General features: G+C 37.4%; 1 protein-coding gene across 1 annotated transcript in view; it reads right to left on the reverse strand.

Annotated features, from left to right (window-relative positions):
* INADL (InaD-like (Drosophila)) overlaps positions 1–23,416 on the reverse strand; it is a 383,821-nt gene that overhangs the window by 290,158 nt on the left and 70,247 nt on the right. Inside the window, exon 15 of the mRNA XM_006862480.1 lies at positions 19,815–19,946. Within this exon, the coding sequence (XP_006862542.1) occupies positions 19,815–19,946 (132 nt within the window). The remainder of the gene's footprint in view (positions 1–19,814; positions 19,947–23,416) is intronic.

Below are 23,416 nucleotides of genomic sequence, written 5' to 3' on the forward strand. Positions count from 1 at the left end.
GGAGAAAAGATTGAAGTTGTCAAGGACTTCATTCTTCTTGGATCAACTATCAACACTCACAGAAGCAGCAGTCAAGAAATCAAATGACATATTGCATTAGGCAAATCTGCTGCAGAAGAGCTTTTAAAGTGTTGAAGAGCAAAGATGTCAGTTTGAGGACTAAGGTGTGCCTGACCGAAGCCATGGTATTCTCAATAACCTCATATGCATGTGAAAGCTGGACAGTGAATAAGGAAAACCGTAGGAGAATTGATGCTTCTGAGTTATGGTGCTGGAGGAAAATATTCAAAGTGCCATGGGCTGCCAAAAGAACCAACAGATCCGTTTTGGAAGAAGTGCAGCCAGATTGCTCCTTGGAGGCCAAGATGGCCAAACTTCGTCTCTCATACTTTGGACATATTGTCAGGAGGGAGCAGTCGCTGGACAAGGATATCATGTTTGGTAAGGTGGAGGGTCACAGAAAAAGAGGAAGACCCCCAAAGAGATGAATTGATCAAGTGGGAGCATCGATGGACTCAAGCGTAGCAACAGTAGTGAGGTTGGTCCAGGATAGGGCAGTGTTTCGTTCTTCTGTGCATAAGGTCGCTATGAGTTGGTGCTGACTTGATGGCACCTAACAACAACAACAACTACTAATGGTAAGTGGGTAATTTATTATGAATGAAAGGCACAGAAAGTCTCTGTTCAGAATCTATCTTCAAAAATACTCATCAGCAACAACGTAGGTTTTAAGCAAATAGTTGTTAGGTGTCATAGAGTTGATTCTGACTCACAAGTGACCTTATATACAACAGAATGAAACAATTCCTGGTCCTGAATCATTCTCATGATCATTTTTATATTTGAGCCCATATATCAATGCATATATGAGGGTCTTCCTTTTTTCTCTGATCCCTTACTTTATCAAGCACAATGTCCTTAGCTAGGGATTGTTCCTGTCGGAAAACATAGAAAGAAGTTTCGCCATCCTCACTATTAAGAAACTGCTGTACTTCTAAAACAAATTTATTCATTCTCCTGGCAGTCCATGGTATATCAATATTCATTGCAAACACCATGATTCAAAGACATCATTTCTTCTTCACATTTCCTTATTCATTGTCCACTTTTGACATGCAAGTAATACGACTGAAAATACTTTAGCTTAGGTCAGACACAGCTTAGTCCTCATAGTGACATCTTAACTTTTCAACCTTTTAAAGAGCTCTTTTGCAGCAGATTTGCCAAGTGCAATATATCATTTGATTTCTTGATTGGTTATTTCATGGGCATTGATTGTGGGTCTAAGCAAAGAGAAATCCTTGAAAACTTAAATCTTCTTGCACCCATCACAATGTTACTTACTATTGCAATAGTGAAGATTTTTGGTTTTCTAAAAGATGATGTATAGTTCATAGGAAAGAATGTAGTCTTTGATCTTCAACAGTTAGTGTTTCAAGTCCTCTTTACTTTCACCAAGCCAGGTTATGTAATCTGCATATCGTACAACTGCTATGATGTATTATCTTCACATCATCTAGTTGATGGATAATCAACATATAGATTGAATAAGTATGGTGAAAGGATTCACTCCTGATGCAAACTTTTTCCTGATTTTAAACCATTGAATACACCCTTGTTCTGTTCTTAGTTTATGTAAAGGTTTCATACATATTAAGTGGTATGATATTCCAATTCTTCTCAGAATTATCCAAAGTTTGCTATGATCCACATAATTGAATACTCTGCCATAGTCAATAAAACATAAAGGTTAGGTGCACCTTAATCCTCAAACTGTTATCTTTGCATTTGATCACTTTAAAGAGGTATTGGGGAGGGATTTGACTTTTGCAATATGTCATGGAGTTACAAAATCAAAAGAGAAGAACACACTTGGCATGTCTCAACCTGAAAGAACTGAAGAAAAAATTCCAAGGCTCAACTTGTAGTACAGAAGGGTTCCAACAGCAAAATATTGAATGATGCAGAAAGCATCAAAAGAAGATGGAACGCAGACACAAGTCATTGCATCTAAAAGAATAGTCAACGTTCAACCATTTCAAGAGGTTTATTGTTGTTAAGTGCTGTCAAATTGTTTCTGACCCACAGCGACCCTGTATAGGGTTTCCAAGGAGCAACTGGTGAGCTTGAACCTTGTGGTTCAAATGACTCTGTGGGCCAGCGTATTAGCCCACAGCACCACACCAGGACTCCTTTCAAAAGGTAGCATACGATAAAGAACACATGGTACTGAAGGAAGAAGTCCATGTTACACTGAAAGCACTGGCAAAAACCAAAACTCCAGGAATTGACAGAATACAAATTAAAATACTTCATCAAACTGATCTAGCGCTGGAGGTGCTCACCCATCCATGCCAAGAAACTGGAAGACAGCTACCCGGCCAACTGATTAGAAGAGATCCATATTTGTGCCCAATCCAAAGAGAAATTACCAAAAGAATGTAGAAATCATCAAGCAATACCATTAATTTCATATGGAAGTAAAATTTGGCTGAGGATAATTCAAACGTGGCTACAACAGGACATGGACAAAGAACTGTCATAAATACAAGTCACACTCAGAAGAATGTGTGGAGCAATGGATATATCATTGCTGGTGTCAGATGGAGCTTGGCTGGAAGAAAAGAATACCAGAAACATGTTTACTTGATTGACTGTGCAAAGGCTTTCAACTGTGTGGATCATGATAAAGTATGTGTATCATTGTGAAGAACGGGTGTGCTGGAATACTTAACCATGAGGAACTGGTACACAGAACAGAAGGCACTAATTTAAAAAGAACAAGGGGATGTTGTTGTTGCTAAGTGCCAGTAAGTTGATTCCAACCCATAGCAACCCTGTATAGAGTTTCCAAGAAGCAGCTGGTGAACTTGAAACACCAACCTTGTAGTTCAAACGACTTTGCAATGACACATTAGTCTTCTTCAGTCTTCCTTATTCATTCTCCAACTTTCATATGCATATGAAGCTAATGAAAATACCATGGCTTGGGTCACATGCACCTTAATCCTCAAATTGACAACTTTGATCTTGAATAAAGAAGTCTTGTGAAGTCGATTTGCCTAATGCAATAAATCATTTGATTTCCTGACTGCTGCTTCCATGAATGTTGATAGTGGATCAAAGCAAAATGAAATCTTTTCTCCATTTTCCATGAGTGGAGAGTTGAGGATTTTTGTTTTCTTTTTAAATGAGGTGCAAACCGTACTGAAGGCTGTAGTCTTTGATCTTTACTAGTAACTGCTTTACGTTTTCTTCATTTTCAGCAAGCAAGGTTGTATCATTTGCATATCCAGCTTGTTAATAAGTCTTCTACTAATCCTGATTCCATGTTCTTCTTCATATAATCCAGCAGCTCATATTATTTACTCAACATACAGACTGAATAAATATGGTGAAAAAATATAACCCTGGCACAGACCTTTCCTGATTTTAAAACATTCAGTGTCCCGCTTTTCTGTTCAAACAACTGGCTCCTCGTCTATGTAAAGATTCCTTGTGGGAACAATTAAGTATTCTGGAATACCCATTTTCTGTAATGTTGTCCATAGCTGTTGAAAGTCTTTGTATATTCAACAAAGCACAGGTAAACATCTTTCTGGCATTCTATGCTTTTAGGCAAGATCCATCTGACATCAGCAATGATATCCATCATTCCACATCTTCGTCTGAAACAGGCTTGAACCTCTGGCAGCTTCCTATCAATGTACAATGTACTGTTGCAGCCATTTTTTAATTATTTTGAGAAAAATTTTACTTACATGTGATATTAATGATGTCTGATGTTTTCCACATTCTGTTGTGTCACCTCTCTTTGGAAAGGGCACAAATATGGGTCTTTTCCATATGCTGTGTATGAGTGAGTGCCTCCAAGGCTGCATCAGTTTGTTGAAACATTTCAATATGTATTCCATCAGTTCCCAGAGCCTTGTTCTTTGCCAATGCCTTCAGTGAACCTTGGACTTCTTCCTTCAGGACTATTGGCTCTTGATCATATGCTACCTCTTGAAATGGTTGAACATCAACCATTTCTTTTTCATACACTGAGTCAGTGTATTCCTTCCATTTTGATGCTATCTCCATCATTCAATATTTTGCCCATTGTTATTGTTGTTAAGTGCTGTTGAGTTAGTTCCGACTCAGCAACCCTGTATAGGGTTTCCAAGGAGCAGTGGTTCAAACTGACCTTGCAGTCCAGCAACACATCAGGGCTCCCTTTTTTTCCCCCCTCCCATAGAATCCTTCAATATTGCAATCAAGGCTTGTTTTTTTGTTTTGTTTTGTTTTGTTTTGTTTTACTTCAGCACCCTCAGCTTGAGAAATGCTGAGTGTGTTGTGTTCTTCCCTTTTGATTATCTAACTCCAGCTCTTTGCATATTTCATTATAATACTTGACTTTATCTACTTGAGCTGTCCATTAAACTCTTCTGTTCTGCTCTTTTGTCTCCTCATTTCTTCTATTTGCTTTAGCATGTCTACGTTGGAGAGCAAGTTTCTCTTGAAATCCTTTTTGATCTTTTCCTTCTTTCTTATTTTCTTAATGACTTTTTACTTTCTTTTCATATGATGGTCTCTATGTCACCCACAGCTCTTCTGGTCTTTAATCATTAGTGTCTACCGCATCAAATCTGTTGTTGAAATGATCATCTGGTGGGATATGTTCAAGGTCATATTTTGGTTCTCAAGGACTTGTTTTAATTTTCTTCAGTTTCAGTTTGAACTTGCATGTAAGTAACTGATTGTCTATTCCACAGTAGTCCCTGGCCTTGTTTTGTCTGATAATACAGAGCTTTTCCACTGTCTCTTTCTATAAATATTGTTGTTGGTAAGGGCCGTCAAGTTGATTCAACACATAGCGACCCTGTATAGGGTTTCCAAGGAGCAGCTGGTAAGCTTGAACCACCAACCTTGCTGTTTAAATGGCTTTGCAATCTGGCACATTAACCCACAGCGCCACACCAGGACTCCTTCTACAAATGTAGTCAATTAGATTTCTCTGTATTACATCTTACGAGGTCCATGTATATAGTCATCTTTTATCTTATTTTGAAAAGATATTTGCAGTAAGTCATAGGTCTTGCAAAATTCTATTCTGAGTAAATAATCTGAGAAGCTAGACTATATGAAGAAGAACATAGCATCAGAATTGAGGAAGACTCATTAACATCTGAGATGTAGATTGTACAACCTTGCTTGCTGGAAACAAAGAGGATTTCAAATACTTAATGATGAAATTCAAAGACCACAGCCTTCAGTATGGACTCCACCTCAATGTAAAGAAAACATAAATCCTCACAACTCGACTAATAAATAACATCATAATAAGTGGAGAAAAGGCTGAACTTATCAAAGACTTCATTTTACTTGGATTTCGCCCATAGGATCCTTTAGTATTACAATTAGGCTTGAGGATTTTCATCAGTTTTCAGGTTGAGAAATGCTGTGTGTTCTTCCCTTTTAATTTTCTAAATCCAGGTCTTTACATATATCATTATAATATATTCCCTCGACAACTGGAGCTACCCTATGAAATCGTCTGTTCAGCTATTTCAATCATCATTGATTCCATTTTTTTTTTTAACCTACCTATGTTCAAGACAAGCTTCAGAGTGTCTTCTGACATTCATTTGATCTTTTCTTTCTTCCATGTCTTTTTATTGACCTTTTATTTTTTTCATATACAATATCCTTAATGTCATCCTACAAGTCATCTGATCTTCGGTCATTAGTGTTCAATGTGTTAAATCTATTTTTGATTCTAAATCTATTCTAAATTCAAGTGAGATATATTGCAGGTCATATTTTAGCTCATATGAACTTATTTTAATTTTCTTCAGTTTCAACTTGAACTTGCTTATGAGTAATTGATGGTCTGTTCCACAGTTGACTCCTAGCCTTTTTCTAACTGTTGACAATCAGCTTTTCCAGTCTCTTTCCACACATGCAGTAAATCTGATTCCTATGTATTCCATCCAACATGCCTATATGGATAGTCGCAATTCATGCTGATAGAAAAAGTATTTGCAATGAATGTCATTCACCTGGCAAAATTCTATCATGCGAGCTCCAGCACCACTTCCATTGTTTCTACTTTTCACTTTCCAGAATAATCATATTAACTGGTCTTCATTGTAGATGTATGGATATTATGTAATCACAGACAGCGTTGTACTTTACGTTAGATATTGAAATCTTCTTTATGATGATGAAAGTGAAGCCATTTCTCTTAAATTTGCCATTCCCAGCACCAACTTTATAACTGCCTGATTCAAAATGGCCAATATCAGTCCACTAATGACTAGAGTATTGATCTTTATGCATTCCATTTCATTTTTACTGATTTCTCATTTTTTTAGATTTATACATCATACATTACATGTTCCAATTATTAATGGATGTTAGCAGCTATTGTTTTTCATTTGGAATCATGTCACTTTAGCAAATCAAAGTCCTGAAAGCTTTACTCCAGCCATATGATTCATATGGGCTCCACTTTCAGGAGGTAGTTATTCCTTAGTCATAATCAAAGTGCCTTCCACCATGAGGGGCCAATCTTCAGGCACTAGCCCAGACAATGTTTTGCTTCTATTTCCAAAGTTTCACTGGCCAGTTTTTACAGATGCAGATCCCTAGATCCTTATTCCTAGTCTGTCTTAGTCTGGAAGCTCCACTGAAACCTGTCCACCCTGAGTGACCCTGCTGGTATTTAAAATACCGGGGGCACAGCTTCTAGCAGCACATAAGCACCCACAGTCTGACAAATTGACAGATAATTGTTTGAAGTAAACGTCAGCACTTAGTATTTTGTGCCTAAAGGAGTGTGAACACTTTCCATGCCTTGCTTAATTTAATTTTTAAAACTTTATAAAGCAAATAGTATTTCTATTTTAAAGCTTGTCATTTTAACAAATAAAGACTAAGCCTGTCCAAATCCTAGTAGGGTACCACAGAGTACAAATCATGGTCCTTTCTGACCACAACCCTGGTGGTTTTAACCAGGGTACATTCCCACTGGCATTCTATTGAACATAATATCTAACTAAAATAAGGCTGAGAGTGGAATTTGTGCTCTAAAAAAGAATGTGTATGGATCAGACAAGGACTGCCACTACCAAATGTTCTGATCAGTGTCACAGTAGATGGCTCCTGATTCAGGCCTAAGAAAGTGGTAAAATGTGAAAGAAAATTTCAAATTCTCAGAGTCCAGACTTAACTGCAGTTGTTGTTAAGTGCCGCTGAGTTGTTTCTCACCCACAGCATTCAAACCAACCTTGTGGTCGAGTGCTTTTCCAACAGCACCACACCAGGACTTCCCAAACTTAACAGACCCATGGATACTGTTAGAATCTCCAAAAACTACTGTCCTGAAAGCACCTTTTAACCTGCATAGCAGGCTATTTCAAAAAGTTCAAACTCATACCCCTGAGACCTGTGCTTTCTTAAAACTTACCCATGAGGCCTAATGGACAATAGTTACTATGAAGCATAGGTAAGTGTGGGCTGGGGATGGGGTAGACCCAAAGGTCAGTAGGACTGAATTAATGGGAGAAGAATGATTTGAACAACAAACAAATGAGAAAACTGAAGAATGCGATCAATGTCACTGAACAGTATATGTACAAATTGTTGAAGAAGAACATATTTTGCTGTGTATACTCTCACAAACAAAATATATATTTTTTAATTGAGGCAAACAATGTCTTCCATGCATCATTAAGAAATCTTTGTTACCGCAGGCAGCATTATTTCCAAGCCCTCCATGTGAAATCCTGGCTCTAAATGATAGCCATAAATAGGGTAGATAAATAATATCTTGGTAACAACAGATTCTGAATACCTACGTATTAGCTTGATTCAATCATTCTGCCATATTCTAGAAAGGGCTATGACTATCCCCCACCAACACAGTTTTCCATTGGGCTATATAGTCCTGGTGGGGCACCACAGGATAACCACTTGACCTCAAAGTCCACACAAACCACAAAGTCAGCAGTTTAAACTCACCAGCCACTCCTTGGAAACCCTATACAGGGTGTCATTATGAATCAGAACTGACATGAAGGCATGCAACAACAACAACAACAACAACACATCAGAATCAAGTGGCAATTTCCAAAACATTCCCCTATCTTGAGGTGGGGGGGACTGGTGACGAAACACCTCTGGAGAGTGAGTTTCTATTTTAGCCTAATTCCTTTGTTTTATAGTAGCACTTTTTTTTTTAATCACCTGGAAAACATAGATGAACAGTTAATCTGATATCCACCAACTTCTTAGAATCTCTTAAGCACTTCACAGGAGAAATGTAATTAGCAAGTGTTTCAGTAAAATGAGGCACCTTAGTGCCTATATTCTGACTCTCTGTCAAAATACCGTGGTCCTTTCTTACACACTAGTATTTACAATTTGGCCACTTTTAAAGTAATTACTAAGAGTCCTGGTGTGGCGATATGGGTTAATGCGCCAGAATGCAAAGCCGTTTGAATTGCAAAGTTGGTAGTTCAAGCTCACCAGCTGCTCCTTGGAAACCCTATACAGGGTCCCTATGGTCAGAATTGACTGAACGGCACTTAACAACAACAACAACAACAACAAAGTAATTACCAAGGACCTCTGGTAGTATAGTGGTTATGAGTCGGGCTGCTAACCTTAAGGTCAGCAGTTTGAAACTAACAGCCATTCCAAAGGAGAAAGAGGAAGCTTTCTGCTCCTGTAAAGTTTTACAGCCTTGGAAATTCTATGCAGGCTCATTATGAGTATGAACCAACTCCACAGCACAGCACCACAACCAAAGTAATTACTAGGAGCCCTGGTGTGATGCTGTGAGTTAATGTACTGGACTGCAAAGTTGCTTTGAACTGCAAGGTTGGCGGTTCAAGTTCACCAGCTACTCCTTGAAAACCCTACACAGGGTCTCTAAGTCGGAACCAACTCGATGGCACTTAACAACAATAGCAACAAAAAACAACCTAAATATCATTTGAGGATCTATTCCTCCTCACAGAAATTGCTGTTATTAAGTGCCAACACACTGGTGGCCCCGTATAGGGTTGATGAGAAGCGGCTGGTAAGCTTGAACTACCTTCTAGTACAAAGCAAAGCAGTTCTGGAAAAAAGCATTTGTTAAAGGAGAGTTGCACTATGACAAGCCACCAAGCAGCTGACAAGCATTTTCTGCGTACATGCTATTCTCTCTCTTCCATTAGACACAATGGGGTTTAAAATTTTTTTTTTTGCCAAATTCGTATTCCAGAGGAGCCATGAAACTCCCGCAAAGTTCAACATCAGGCCTGACTTAAGATCTTTGAGGCCTCCTGCTAACTTCATCCCCCTGCAGCTGCCTCACTAAGGCAAGCTTTTGATCCATACTATCTGGATTTCAAGCTGATATACACACAGCCTCTTTGATCTCTTATTAAGTGGCTTCTGGTCTCCTGATGCCTTTAGTCTTGCTGTACTGAAGGTTTTGGAAGCCAGTCATCATCCTGAGCCTTGTACAAACTCCACACACCAGGAATAGGCTCCCTTCATTCACCCACGTGGTAGGCTTGAAAAGCAATATTTAAGCCATCAGAGAATCTCCCAGTAGCCCCAACCAATCCACTCCATGAGCATGCTACTAAGAATTATTTTTCAAATGAAGCAGTTTAAAATGATTTAAAGGACACAAACGTTCCCATAGAGGGAAAGGAAGCAAATCTTCTGTGAAAAGAAATCTTCAGCCCAGTTGGCACTGGAGCTTTACAGTACTTTGAGGCCATAACAATAAATGTGGCTAGGAATCAGGGATAGGCAAAGTATAACCTTCATCAGTTTCCTTACGTTCCTTTATGTAAAAGTGACCTTTAATTGCAGTTGTGTGGTTTGTTCAACAGTAAATTACATGACGTATTTGCAAGAATATGGATTCTGCCTTGAGTAGCAGAACTGATTACATTTTGCTTGCTATCCATATCTTACTCTTGCATGGGTGAATTAGAACCAATAGACTCTTTAAAAAAAAAAAGACAACAAATTAACAACCAAAAAAAGTAACAAAACAGAAACTGGTGGCCATGGTAGGAGATCCCTGGAGCACTGAAGTGAAACTATGTAATACCTTTCAGTATATGTCTATATTTTACATTCTGGAAATAGCAGTTTTGCACCTGTTTTTTAATGTGATTACTATATAATGTAAAAATATTTTGTTGATTCCTATCAACTTTTATATTGTGATAACAGAAGTTCTTACCCCGTATCACAATTTCTTGGTAAATTTAAAATCATTTATCAATCCCATTTTAAAGTTCTACTTCTGATTTTTAAAAAAGGACTATTGTAGCTAACATAAACAGGAATGGACGTTTGGGAATAATACCACAATATGCAAAAATAGTTTATGAAACTTAGCTACAAAGGTCAATAAATTAACTAATGTAAATATACTGCTGAAATAAAACTGATGATTATGTTTAGCTATCACATACGCTAAGGAGCTCTGGAAGCGTAGTGGTTACGAATTGGGCTGCTAATCTCACAGCCAACAGTTTGAAACTACCAGCTGTTCCGTGGGAGAAAGATGGGGCTTTCTGCTCCCTTAAAGATTTACAGCCTCGGAAATCCTGTATAGGGTAGCTATGAGTCGGAACCGACTCCATGGCACATAACCAACCAACCAACCAATGTTCTGTACTGCAAAGTTGATTTGAACCACAAAGTCCGTGGTTCAAGTTCACCAGCAGCTAGCTCCTTGGAAACCATATAACTGGTCACTATGGGTCAAAACTGACTCAACAGGACTTAACAAACCCTATACAGGGTCACTGTGACTCGGAACCGACTCGACAGCACTTAACAAGCTTTTTTTAAAAAAGGAAAAACTATAAACACATTAAAAAAAATACATATATAATTGTGTGTATACAAAATATCTCTGGAATGACAAATAAGAAAAACAGTGGCTTTTACCGAAGAGGAGAAATAAGAGATTATGGTCAAAAGTAGAATTTCTTGTCACAGGATAACTTAATCAATGTACCTAATTTTGCCACCATATATGATGGACAGTTTTGCTGGATATATGATTCTTGATTGGCTATTTGTTTTTATCTAAGTTTTATATGTATCAATCCATGGTTTTCTAGTCTGTATGGCTTTTACTGAAAGATCAGGGCTTAGTCTTATTAGTTCATTGAAGTAAACTTTTCATTTTTTTCTGAGCTGCTCTAAGCAATTTTTTCCTTGTCATTAGTTTTGAAAAGCTGAATTATAAATATGTCTTGGTATTTTTCTTTTGGGATATATCCTGCTTGGAGTTCATTCAACTTTTTGAATGACTATCTTTTCATATTTCATGTTGTTAGGGAAGTTTTCTTCCAGCCATTATTGGATAGTATTCTGTATGGTTTGGTTATGTTTTTTGTCTCTTCCTGTTCTGGAATTCCTATCATATGCAAGTTATCCCTCTTGATGATGACCCACATAAATCTTAGTCATTCTTTAGATTTTTTAGTTCTTTTTTATGATTGTTCCTCTAGCAGATGATTATGGCAAGAGTTTGCTTCAAGCTCAGTAATTCAGTTTTCCATTCATTCACTTCTATTTCTTGGCACTTCCAATGTGCAATGACTTCTTAGTGCACTCTTTGGCTTTCTAATTGCTTATTTTGTATGTTCCCGACTCAATTATCAATTTTTGTCAATTATTTTGTCAATTTGTTCCATAGTTTTGTGTATGTTTTCCTTGATTTCATTTGTAGTTTTGCCGATCTTCCTCTCAATTTGATTACGTTGTCAATTACCATTCTTTTAAATTCCTTATCAAGTAGTTCTGATATCATTTCTGGTATTGTATTTTCTGACTCTATATTTTGGTAGCTTGTTTGAGGTACTCTACCTTGTATCTTTATGTAAGTGGAAATTGCCTGTTTTCTCTAAGACATTGTGGTGTTATATTAATATTTAGTTGGTGATTGTATATTGGTGTATTCTCAGGCACTCACCACCTGTCTCCTGGTGGAGGTGGTAGAGACAGAAGTGTGAACACAGTTAGCTCTCTGTTCACTGTTTGTGCAGCATAGCTCAGAGTGGGTTCACACGCCTCCAGAAGGAGAGAGGCTATGCCAGGTGCCCAACTCCAGGGAGAGCCAAGGCTGTGCATGATGGGGTGCCACTGGATTGACAAGGGCGGGGAAAGGCAGGGCTCACATCGACCAGGAGAGCACGAGAGCAAGGGAGAATTGTACCCCCTTGCTGCCAAACTTTAGCCATGCCCTGTGCCCCCAGACCACTGTATCTACAGTTGCCTCCAAAAGTTCAAGGTAACTGTGGTACTCTACACCAACCCACAGTCTGCCTCTTTGTTTGTCTTTTCTCTCAATACACCTGTTCAGTTTCTTCTTCAGTCCGCCTCTCTCTCCTAACCTCTGATTCTCAGGATTCCAAGATCTGCAGTGGTTTTACTGGGTCTTCCGTGCCTCTATTGCAGGGGATAAGCTCAATGTAACGGCCTACTCCACCATCTTGCCCTGGACTCCTATAATATCTTTTCTATTGAAAATTCTACCTTGTAGAATTAGCATAAGTCAGATAAAACTGGATACTAAGTTTTTATCATTCATGTTAAGGGTATGTTCATATTTAAGACTCAGCTATACTGCAATATTATATCTTCATACTATTTGTATTGTCTAACCCATTTCTTCTGATAAAAGTCATCATTGCCAATTTTTAAAGGGGTATTATTTCCACTATGCTTTATAATGAGTCAACATTTGCCTTTGGTCTTTCAAACACATATTTTTTAAAGCATTAGTAATAGTATTTATCTATGAATCACCTCTCAATGGCTGTACTATTACTCTTTCCATTTATCTCTCTCAGTACCTGCTTTGGCAGAATTTGAGCCCATCCATGTCAGGAGGAGAAAGAGATGTGAAACGGGAGAATTATTGGTTAATCAATTTTACCTTATAAATCACTGAAATTCAAAAGTATGAAGGATGGCAATATCTTGGCTAATGTTCAAAAATTGGCTAATGTCAAACATTTCCAATGAATTACGATCATGAGAGGTTATACAGAGTTCAACACACAAGAAAATATTCACTTGTCCTGTGAAGAACTAACTTCACAAGGTCAACCAAGATAAAATTCACATAGTTCTACAATTTTGGCGCAGAAATTAAATCTACAGACTCCCAGACTACCTAATAATGGCTTCATTATTGAACATTAAGCCGCAACCAATGACTTGCAATACTTGAGGATTCTTAAATTTGTAATTATTTAATTTTCTTCTGAAGCACCAAACACTAACCCTGACACAATGCATTTGAAGACACTATATCAATTAATTTATAATACTTACTAAAATTTCATGTGAACATTAAAAATAACAATATTATCCAGTGGCTTAGTCTATAGGACATAAAATTTCTTGCAAGCTGGAAAAATGGGGAAATCTGTAACAAGTGCATTATTGGAATTCTCTGTAAGAAAAGGCACATGGAAATACCACTCACAGGAAAGGAATGGTGTTCTGTGTTGTTAGAAGCATACATTCTGGAAATTAGCTGCTTGTGTGTAAATTCCAATTTTTCCATATGCTAGCTGTATGAATGTGGACAAGTTACTTAAGCTTTTAGTGCCTATTTCCTCATCTCTAAAATGAGGACAATATGAAAACAAACGGTTCTTGTTAGGAATTGTTGTTGTTGTTATGTGCTGTGGAGTCGGTTGTGACTCATAATGACCCTGTACAGGGTTTCTGAGGCTGTAAATCTTTACGAGAGCAGAAAGCCTCATCTTTCTCCTATGAAACAGCTGGTAGTTTCAAACTGCTGACCACGAGATTAGCAGCCCGATCTGTAACACCTATGCTACAGGAATACATGAGCTAATAGACATAATGCATTTAGAAAAGTACCTAGAATATAGTTGTTGTTGTTGTTGTCAGGTGCCATCGAGTCGGAACCGACTCATAGCGACCCCATGTACGCAGAACGAAACAATGTCCGATCCTGGGCCAACCTCACTACCGCTGCCACACTTGAGTCCATCAATGATGCCACCTGGCTAATCCATCTCATTGGGGGTCTTCCTCTTTTTCTCTGACCCTCCACCTTACCCAGCATGACATCCTTCTCCAACGACTGTTCCCTCCGGACAATATGTACAAAGTAGGAGAGACGAAGCTTAGCCATCCTGGCCTCCAAGGAGCACTCTGGCTGCACTTCTTCCAAAACAGATCTATTGGTTCTTTTAGCAGTCCATGGCACTTTCAGTATTCTCCTCCAACACCACAACTCAAAGGCATCAATTCTTCTACGATCCTCCTTATTCACTGTCCAGCTTTCACATCCATTGAAAATACCATGGCTTTGGTCAGGCGCACCTTAGTCCTCAAGCTGACATATTTGCTCTTCAACACTTTAAAAAGTTCCTGTGCAGCAGATTTGCCCAATGCAATACGTTGTCTGATCTCTTGACTGCTGCTTCCGCGAGTGTTGACAGTTGATCCAAGAAGAATGAAGTCCTTGACAACTTCAATCTTTTCTCCATTGATACGAATGCTGTTTATTGGTCCAGTGGTGAGGTTTCTTAACATTGAGATGTAATCCATATCGAAGGCTGTGCTCTGTGATCTTCAAAAGTATACGTTTCAAGTCCTCTTCACTTTCAGCAAGCAAGGTTGTATCATCTGCATATCGCAGGTTGTTAATGAGTCTTCCTCCAATCCTGATGCCACGTTTTTCTTCATAGAACCCAGCTTCTCATATTATTTGCTCAGCATACAAATTGAACAAGTATGGTGAAAGAACACAACCCTGTCGCACACCTTTCCCAATTTTAAAAACATTCAGTGTTCCCATGCTCTGTTCGAACAACTGCCTCTTGATCCAGGTACAGATTTCTCAGAAGTACAATTAAGTGTTCTGGAATACTCATACTTCTCAATGTTGTCCATAGTTTGTCATGATCCACACAATCGAAAGCCTTCGCGTAGTGTACACATAACTAGCCTCTATATGGAGTACTGACTATGGATGTTTGAGAGTAACAATACTTTTATTCCTACCATAGCTAACAAAATACTCACACTAATGTTTTATTCTAAAATCAAATGAGGAGCTATAACCTGAATTATAATTATTGCTATCTTCCCTGATTCTTTCTCTTTCCCTTTGCCCCAACCTATTTAAAGTGACTCTTTGAAAATGACTTTCCATTCATCCTTCTGTGGCCATATGACTGAACTGTGGATCCTATGTATTATATTCAGCTCTTTCACTTTGAGTATAAAGACGCTTATGCTTCTTTTCTCTGCTCAGCTACATGACTGCCATCAGATTCTGAATCACTGTCCTAAACTGACAATTACCCCATCTTTCCATGGGCCACTTCAAGACCTTTTATTTGCTGATTCGACTTTTCCTAAGGATCAACTCAATTTATATAAAAAGCAAATTCCTAGACAATAATCCACAAATGGATAATTCATAAATGGCTCATCACAAGCTGGATGAAATTTAGAATGTAATTTTATAATTAATTACATTAGACTTCACTAAACTAAGGTATCTATTTTTTTCCCCCTAATCTAATGAGATAGTCAAAAATGGATTGTTATGAACATACCGTAGTTGCATGGACCTATCCTCAAGGATATATTTAAAATGCCTGTGTTTATTTTTGAAATTGGTTGATGGTTAATAATACTCATATGATTGCTGCTAACTGCGACTGAGTCAGTTCTGACTCACAACAACCTTGTACAGCATTCCCAAAGAGTGGGTGGTAATTTTAAACTACCAACCATGAGGTTAGCAGTCCAGTGCTTATCCTACAGTGCCACAGTAGGACTCACATTTCTATAACAATATAACATCTCCCACTTCCTTACAAATTATTTCATTTGTTCCACAACAACCCTTTGAACTATTATCCCATTTCTTACAACAGTGATAATTACAAAAGTAGGAATGAAACAGATGTTGTATTAAAGATTTACAGCCTTGGAAACTCTATATAGGGTCACTAGTAGTCGGAACCAACTCATCACCATAATTTTCTCAGGCTCTTCAGGAAGTTCTTATTATTCTAGAGATAAATTATTAGCGAGAAAAGTGAGTAACTGAAATCAATAATCCAAAGTAAAAGTTTCAATCTCTTTAATACTGTCAGTGCTGGTCTTTCTAACCTATGACTCTCTGAACACTTCTTCCCATAACATATTCCTATAGTATTTCTTATACTAAGCCTGGAAGAAATCAGCATTGGCCCTGTCAAGTACCTAATAAATTCACACTCGACTTACTGAATACAATAATAGCCAGGAACGTGGCCTTTCATGGCTTTTGCTAAACCTTTGCCTAGCCTTGCAAAAAATATTTTTTGAACTTTAGAATTTATTACCTAATTACAACAAGTGATAGTATAGCCAATTAATTAACCTGCCAAAAACCAAATTTTAAATTGTGTTTACCTGTCATCTAAATGTCACTGTGGATAACAGCTCTACATACCACTGACAAACTGTGAAAACAATCGTACGATTGAGTGTTTTTTCTTCCAAGTTTTCACTACAGAAGTAAATAAGCTGAACTTTTTAATTTGTAAAAGTAGCATTTAGAAAACTAACTTTTTCTATCAGTTTGCCAAGAATAACAAAGGCAAAAAAAAAGAAGCACACATTCACGAAATCTAACACTTTTTTGCCATAAAAATACTGAATATACTTAGCGCAGAAAGAAATATCAGTATCTGTGCTAATGATTGGGATGAACAAGAGTTGGGGAGAAATCCTAGGATCTTACCAATAAAGATAAAAATTAAATCCTAAGCAGCAATAGATATTGTAAAGAATACCTATGGGGATTCATTGAAGAAGAAAAACATTTCATTGTAAAAACTGCCTATATTAAAAAAAAAACCAAAAAACCCCCCCACAAACCCACACCCAAACCACAAAAAAAAAAAAAAAACAATTATAAGGGGATTTTCTGTTAACTAGGCATTAAATTGTTAAGGATTTTCTTTCCATCCTCTATTCAAGTTCTTTTTTAAATTTCTGAAACTTCTTTCTGACTTACCATTTATAGTATTAAAAATATAATGTCACTGAAAAGGGTAATAATATAATTGCCACATGAAACTAGAAATGTATATAGATTCCTATACGGTATATAGATTGCTATGATACTGGAAATTTGGATGAATATTTAAGACCATATCTGATAAGAATTCTCTCTAAATAAAATCTCAATGATCAAAACAGTAAACAAAATCATTGCGTTCGTTCTTCCAGTTAAAAATAACTTTGGCTAACCTATTCTTTATTCAATAATTCTGAAAATATTTATTAACCACCTGGTGTGGCACTGTGGGTTAATGAGCTAGACTTCAAAGTCCACTCCTCAGAAACCCTATACAGGGTTGCTATGGGTCAGAACTGACTCAATGGCACTTAACAACAGCAACAACATGAAATAGATGGAGTCTTTGGGTGATATGTAACAAAAGAACTGGAGTTTTAACCACAAGGTCAGTGGTTCAAATCCACCAGCTGCTCCTAGGAATACCTGTACAGGTTCATTATGAACAGGAACTAACTCAAGGCACTGAACAGCAACAACAATTAGTGACAGATAATACAGTTATAATGGGGAGGAAAAAATGGCACTGGCTCTACTATTTGTTTTATATGCTCTAATATGCATTTGATACAACGTTGCTTGCTGAAAGTGAAGAGGACTTAAAATATTTACTGATGAAGATCAAAGAGCAAAGCCTTTGGTATGGATTACATCTCATTGTAAAGAAAACAAAAATCCTCACCACTGGACCAATAAACAGCATTCTTATCAATGGAGAAAAGATTGAAGTTGTCAAGGACTTCATTCTTCTTGAATCAACTATCAACACTCACAGAAGCAGCAGTCAAGAGATCAATCGACGTATTGTATTAGGCAAATCTGCTGCACAAGACCTTTTTAAAGTGTTGAAGAGCAAAGATGTCAGCTTGAGGACTAAGGTGCACCTGACCCAAGCCATGGTATTTTCAATAACCTCATATGCGTGTAAAAGCTGGACAGTGAATAAGGAAGACCGTAGGAGAATTCACACTTTTGAGTTATGGTGCTGGAGGAGAATATTGAAAGTGCATGGGCTGCCAAAAGAACCAATAGATCTGTGTTGGAAGAAAAAGAACAAACAGATTTGTGTTGGAAGAAGTGCAGCCAGAGTGCTCCTTGGAGGCCAGGATGGCCAAACTTCGTCTGTCATACTTTGGACATATTGTCAGGAGGGACAAGTCACTGGAGAAGGATATCATGTTTGGTAGGGTGGAGGGTCAGAGAAAACAGAGATGGATTGGCAAAGTGGCAGCATCAATGGGCTCAAGCGTGGCAACGATAGAAAGGTTGGCCCAGAATCAGGCAGTGTTTCGTTCTGCTGTGCATAAGGTCACTATGACTCAGTACCGACTCGATGGCACCCAACAACAATATATATATTGTTGTTGTTGTTGTTGTCAGGTGACACACCTGAGTCCATCAATGATGCCACCTGGCTGATCCATCTCGTTGGGGGTCTTCCTCTTTTTCTCTGACCCTCCACCCTACCCAGCATGACATCCTTCTCCAGCGATTGTTTCCTCCGGACAATATGTCCAAAGTAGGAGAGACGAAGTTTAAATTTTCATAATCACATAGTGTTGATATTTCCTAATTTAAAGCATTTCTCAAAATATGCATTATATTTAATCAACAACTCATAATTCAGTAATATTCCAAGAGAAATTCTAATAACCAAGATGGCTCTCTGGCTCAGAAATAGGTCAGCAAAAATGAAACAAGTATAATATTTTTCAGTAATCTTAAGTCACACTGCCAAAATAAGGAATTTAATGCTCTAACATAATGCTCAAAATATTTTTCTTTTAATCTATTCCCAATTGTCTTGTTACATTTTTAAAAAAGGGATTGATTTTTACATCATTTGGCATTTTATGTGCTTTGATAGACTATATTTTGCTTTATTAAACCACAGTGTGTTTCGGCAGCACTAAAGTATTAAAATATGCATATAAAAAGTAAAGAGATTTCTTGCCAACAGCTTTTAATGCCTCATGATAACCAGCGTTCTCAAAATATTACAGTAACTGGTAAACTGCTATAAAGTAATAGATATGCTTTTGTAACCTTTAACATTTCTTCCAAATGAATCAATAAAGTTACCCCACTATCTAACTTGTTTATAATTTTACCAAGAACATTTCTACTTGGTTAAACTCTTTGAAATTAATGTTACTTTGGTAAGTTAAGGATATAAAATTCTCTTTATGAGACAGCATGAGAGAGAGAACAGAGGAAGAATTGGGAATGACTGAAAATTTGTATTGGATTACTTTTCTGGAATGTTGAAAATACTCTAAAATTAGTGATAGTTGTACAAAACTGAGACTATACTAAAAGTCACTGAACTATACGCTTGAAATATATACTTTTATGGTGTGTGTGATGTACCGCAATAAAGCTAAGGGAGAAAAAAACTCCAGACAAAAAAGTTCACCAGAGTTTAGTCTTCCAAAGAATTCACATATATCAAACTATTGCTTCCTTTATTGTATAGTTGTTTTATCATCCACTGTTTTAAAAGATAACCAAGAAAATTATAACACCCCCAGCTTTGGATAATAGCATTATACATACCATTCCATTTTGCTTAAGTCAATGCTTGTCTTAAATAATAACCACTTTACACATGGAACCAACTTGACAGCACTTAACAACAATCACTAAAAAACAAACAACTTTCAGAGGGTCCTTATACCTGGTAATCCAAAATGCTGAATCCCAAGCCTTTATCATCTTTCACCAGTTCAACAGTCTTGACTTTAGGAGACCATAATGCTAATTCTCCATCATCATCTTCCTCAGTATTAGCATCTATATTGCGTTCTACCTGAAACACCAAAGAAGACAAATCATTCAAAACATGGACATGGACCTTCTCAATTCTGAAAAGAATCATCTCTCAGGAATTTTACAACTTCTTCTCCAATGAGGAAATAATTATCTTTGGCATGCATGGTTCTTCCTTTTAATCTTTTTAAAAGGAGCATGCACTAGGATACACACACTCAAGTAGTATATGATCATCACGACAATTGAAGCATTAAAAAAAAAAAAAAATGCAGATTGAGAAAAAAAAATGAAGCTTGTTCAGACAGTTGGGTTTATTTCCTATTAAATATAAAGTACCTATTTCATTCAAAGTGTTAACACTGACCTCTTATACTTCAATAAGTTCTGTCATCCCATTAGAAGCATAAAAGGAAAAATATGCAATTTAAGTAAAATTGAAAACATCATACAAAGTAGATGCTTATAAAATCTTTAAGCAGAAATACTTGGATCCACAATTATAATGTGAGATAAAGAGAAAGGTGTCAACATAGCAACAGGCCAGGACAAAACAGAGAGACCACTTCAGTTGCCTCCTAGACTATTCCAAGTCCTAAAGAAACCATGTAAAGTCTAAAACTGGGTAAAAATCACTGTCCTACAATAATGAAACTCTGGTCTTAAATGAGGTAGGCCAGTATAACTATCTACCATGCAAATCTCCTTGGTTATCTTCCCTGATTTCCCAACCCGAAATCCCTGTATCCAGGCTCCTCCTCCTGTCTTGAAAGAGTTCTCTTTAGGTGGAAAGGTCTGATAGAAGACCAATTATATAACTATGCAGAAGAAAAATGATGCTTCACCCTTCTGTTTCTACACTATTTATAGCATTATATGGAGTCCTGGTATGGCGCTGTTGGATAAACACTGGATCTCAAGGTCAATTTGAATTACAAGCTTGGAGGTTCAAACAGACGAGTCGCTCCTCAGAAACCCAATACAGGGTCACCATGAGTCAATACTGACTCAACAGCACTTAACAACAACAACATAGAATTATATTGGAGTCTTGGTATAGTGCTGTAGGATAACTACTGGACTGCTAACCACAAGGTTGGAGGTTTAAACCCACCAGCTGCTCCTTGGAAACTCTATACAGGGTCACTGTTGAGTCAGAATAGACTCAGTGGCACTTAGCATATATTATTTCATAAGCCTTGGTGACATTGTGGTTAAGCAGTAGGCTGCTAACCAAAAGATGGGCAGTTTGAACCTATGAGCCACTCTAGAGAAAGATGTGGCAGTCTGCTTCTGTAAAGATGGACCACCTATGGGGCAGGTCTACTTTGTACTGTAGGGTTGCTATGAGTCGGAATTGACTTTATAGCAAAGGGTTTGGCTTACTGTTTTCATCTGTGCTATTTTCCCCAAACTATTCTATGCTTCTATATAAAGCTCAAGAATTGTCTTCCTTTTGTAGCCATAACAACTAAAAAAGTCCCCAGCAGTTCGACTAGACTGGGAACTCCATAAGGACTACCACTGCCATCCCTCAACCCACTGTAGTGTCTGTCTCATAATTTGTTGTTGTGAAGTGCTATGGAGTTGATTCTGACCCACAGTGACCCTGTATAGCGTTTCTGAGGAGCAGCTGGTGAGCTTGAACCACCGACCTTGGAGTTCAAACGGCTGTGCCATTTGGTGCATTAACCCACAGCGCTATACCAGGACTCCTGTCTCATAATAGGCATATAAACTTAATACCTACTTATAAACTTTACAACCAATAAAAGACATACCAAGGGAAACCCTTCCAAAAATCAACATTTATGAGTCACCCATTTTTGAAAGGGTTTCTCTAGATATGCTCTCTGATTCGTTTTTAGTACTGTCAAATCAGTTCCAATTTATAGCAATCTTGTATAGGGTTTTCAAGGAGTGGCTGGTGGCTTTGAACCACAGACCTTATGTTTAGCAGTCCAGTATTTATCCCATAGAGCATCACACCAGGGTCCCACCCTTTTATTACCAACTAAATGATAATAACTTAAGAAGTAGACTCCTTAAAACTTTGTATAATCTTAGTAAGTGTGGCGGGGCAGTATAATGCACTGGACCGTAGGATTGGTGGTTTAAACCCACCATCCGCTCCTCAGAAATCCTATGTAGGGTTGCTATGGGTCAGCCCCAACTTGACAGTAATGAGAAACAACAACAATATATGAAAATATATTTAATGGAATCAAAGAAGGAAAAAAATCTAACTTGGAATGGTAAGCCTCCTCAGATACTATTATGACATTTTAAAAGGCCTACAAGACAAGGAAAGTCAATACCCAATCCATGGTGGATTGAGTTTAATCACAGGAACAATTTCCTTATTCTTGAATCAAAAAACTTGAAATTAGTGAGACAGTTTTAGATCAGTAACTTCTGTATATTGCAGCCTGATTTCAAGAAGTGGTACACTGGAAAAGAAAACACTTAATACCTTTCAATAAAAAGTTCCAATTATTATATACAATATGATGGATGCTTAACTAGGGTATTTAACACCCTCACTGATTAATGGGTGTTAGAATTTTAGCTGAGCTGACTAACCAAATAGGTCTTAAGGATATAAGATGGTATCAGGATAAATGAGAAACAAGAGAGAAGTAAAAAGAGAGCCAAGATTTTAAGATAACAGATAAAATTATAAATTCTAGGTTTAAGGAACTTAACAAGGCATCCAAGGTGTATGCAATATTAGATGCCAACCTGATATATATCATTTTTTATATCATCAATTCTGCATAACCCCTGTATTTACAGAATAGAAAGCAATCAACTAATGGGCAGCAGGGTTGACATTTAGTATAATTCAAAGCTGTTGCTCGCCTATTGTGGTCGAGTGACTGATGGATCATAGAGTCAGGAAGCTGAATTGGTGATTTACACACCCTGTAAGATTAGATTAAAGGCATTTTCAGCAAGCTTCAGAGGTAAGCCACCATCCACATTTCATTTTTGTAAGGACAGTAAAAATGACAAAACCATGGTCTCTTTAAATTTTTTTTTGGTGGTGGTGGGGGTAAGATAAATGATAAATAAATAAGTGTTTCTTAATCAATACTCATTAAATTACTAAGAATCTTTTATAAGCTCAGTGCAGAATAAAAACATACTCTGATAATCAAAATAATTTAAAGATATGGTCTCTGTCCACATGGAGCTGATAGTCTTTTTAGAAAAGCAAGACAAATATACAGTAAAATATCAATGATTACAAAGCAGTGCTACACTCTTAAGTGCTTTAAAAAAAATAGAAAAGGAAAACCAGTAGACTAGAAGAGTTATTAACTATGTTCTTATTGTTGTTAAGTGTAATCAAGTTGGTTCAGACTCAGAGATCCCATATAGGGTTTTCAAGGATCACCCTGCAATCAGCAGTCTAGTGTTACCCTACAGTGCCTCATAGGGGCTACAGCTAACTTTCACTGATTACTTTCCATGTGCAAAGCATTGGGCCTAGAAATTTACCTTATT

The sequence above is a fragment of the Chrysochloris asiatica genome, unplaced genomic scaffold, assembly GCF_000296735.1.
Source record: "Chrysochloris asiatica unplaced genomic scaffold, ChrAsi1.0 scaffold00048, whole genome shotgun sequence".
Lineage (NCBI taxonomy): Eukaryota > Metazoa > Chordata > Mammalia > Afrosoricida > Chrysochloridae > Chrysochloris > Chrysochloris asiatica.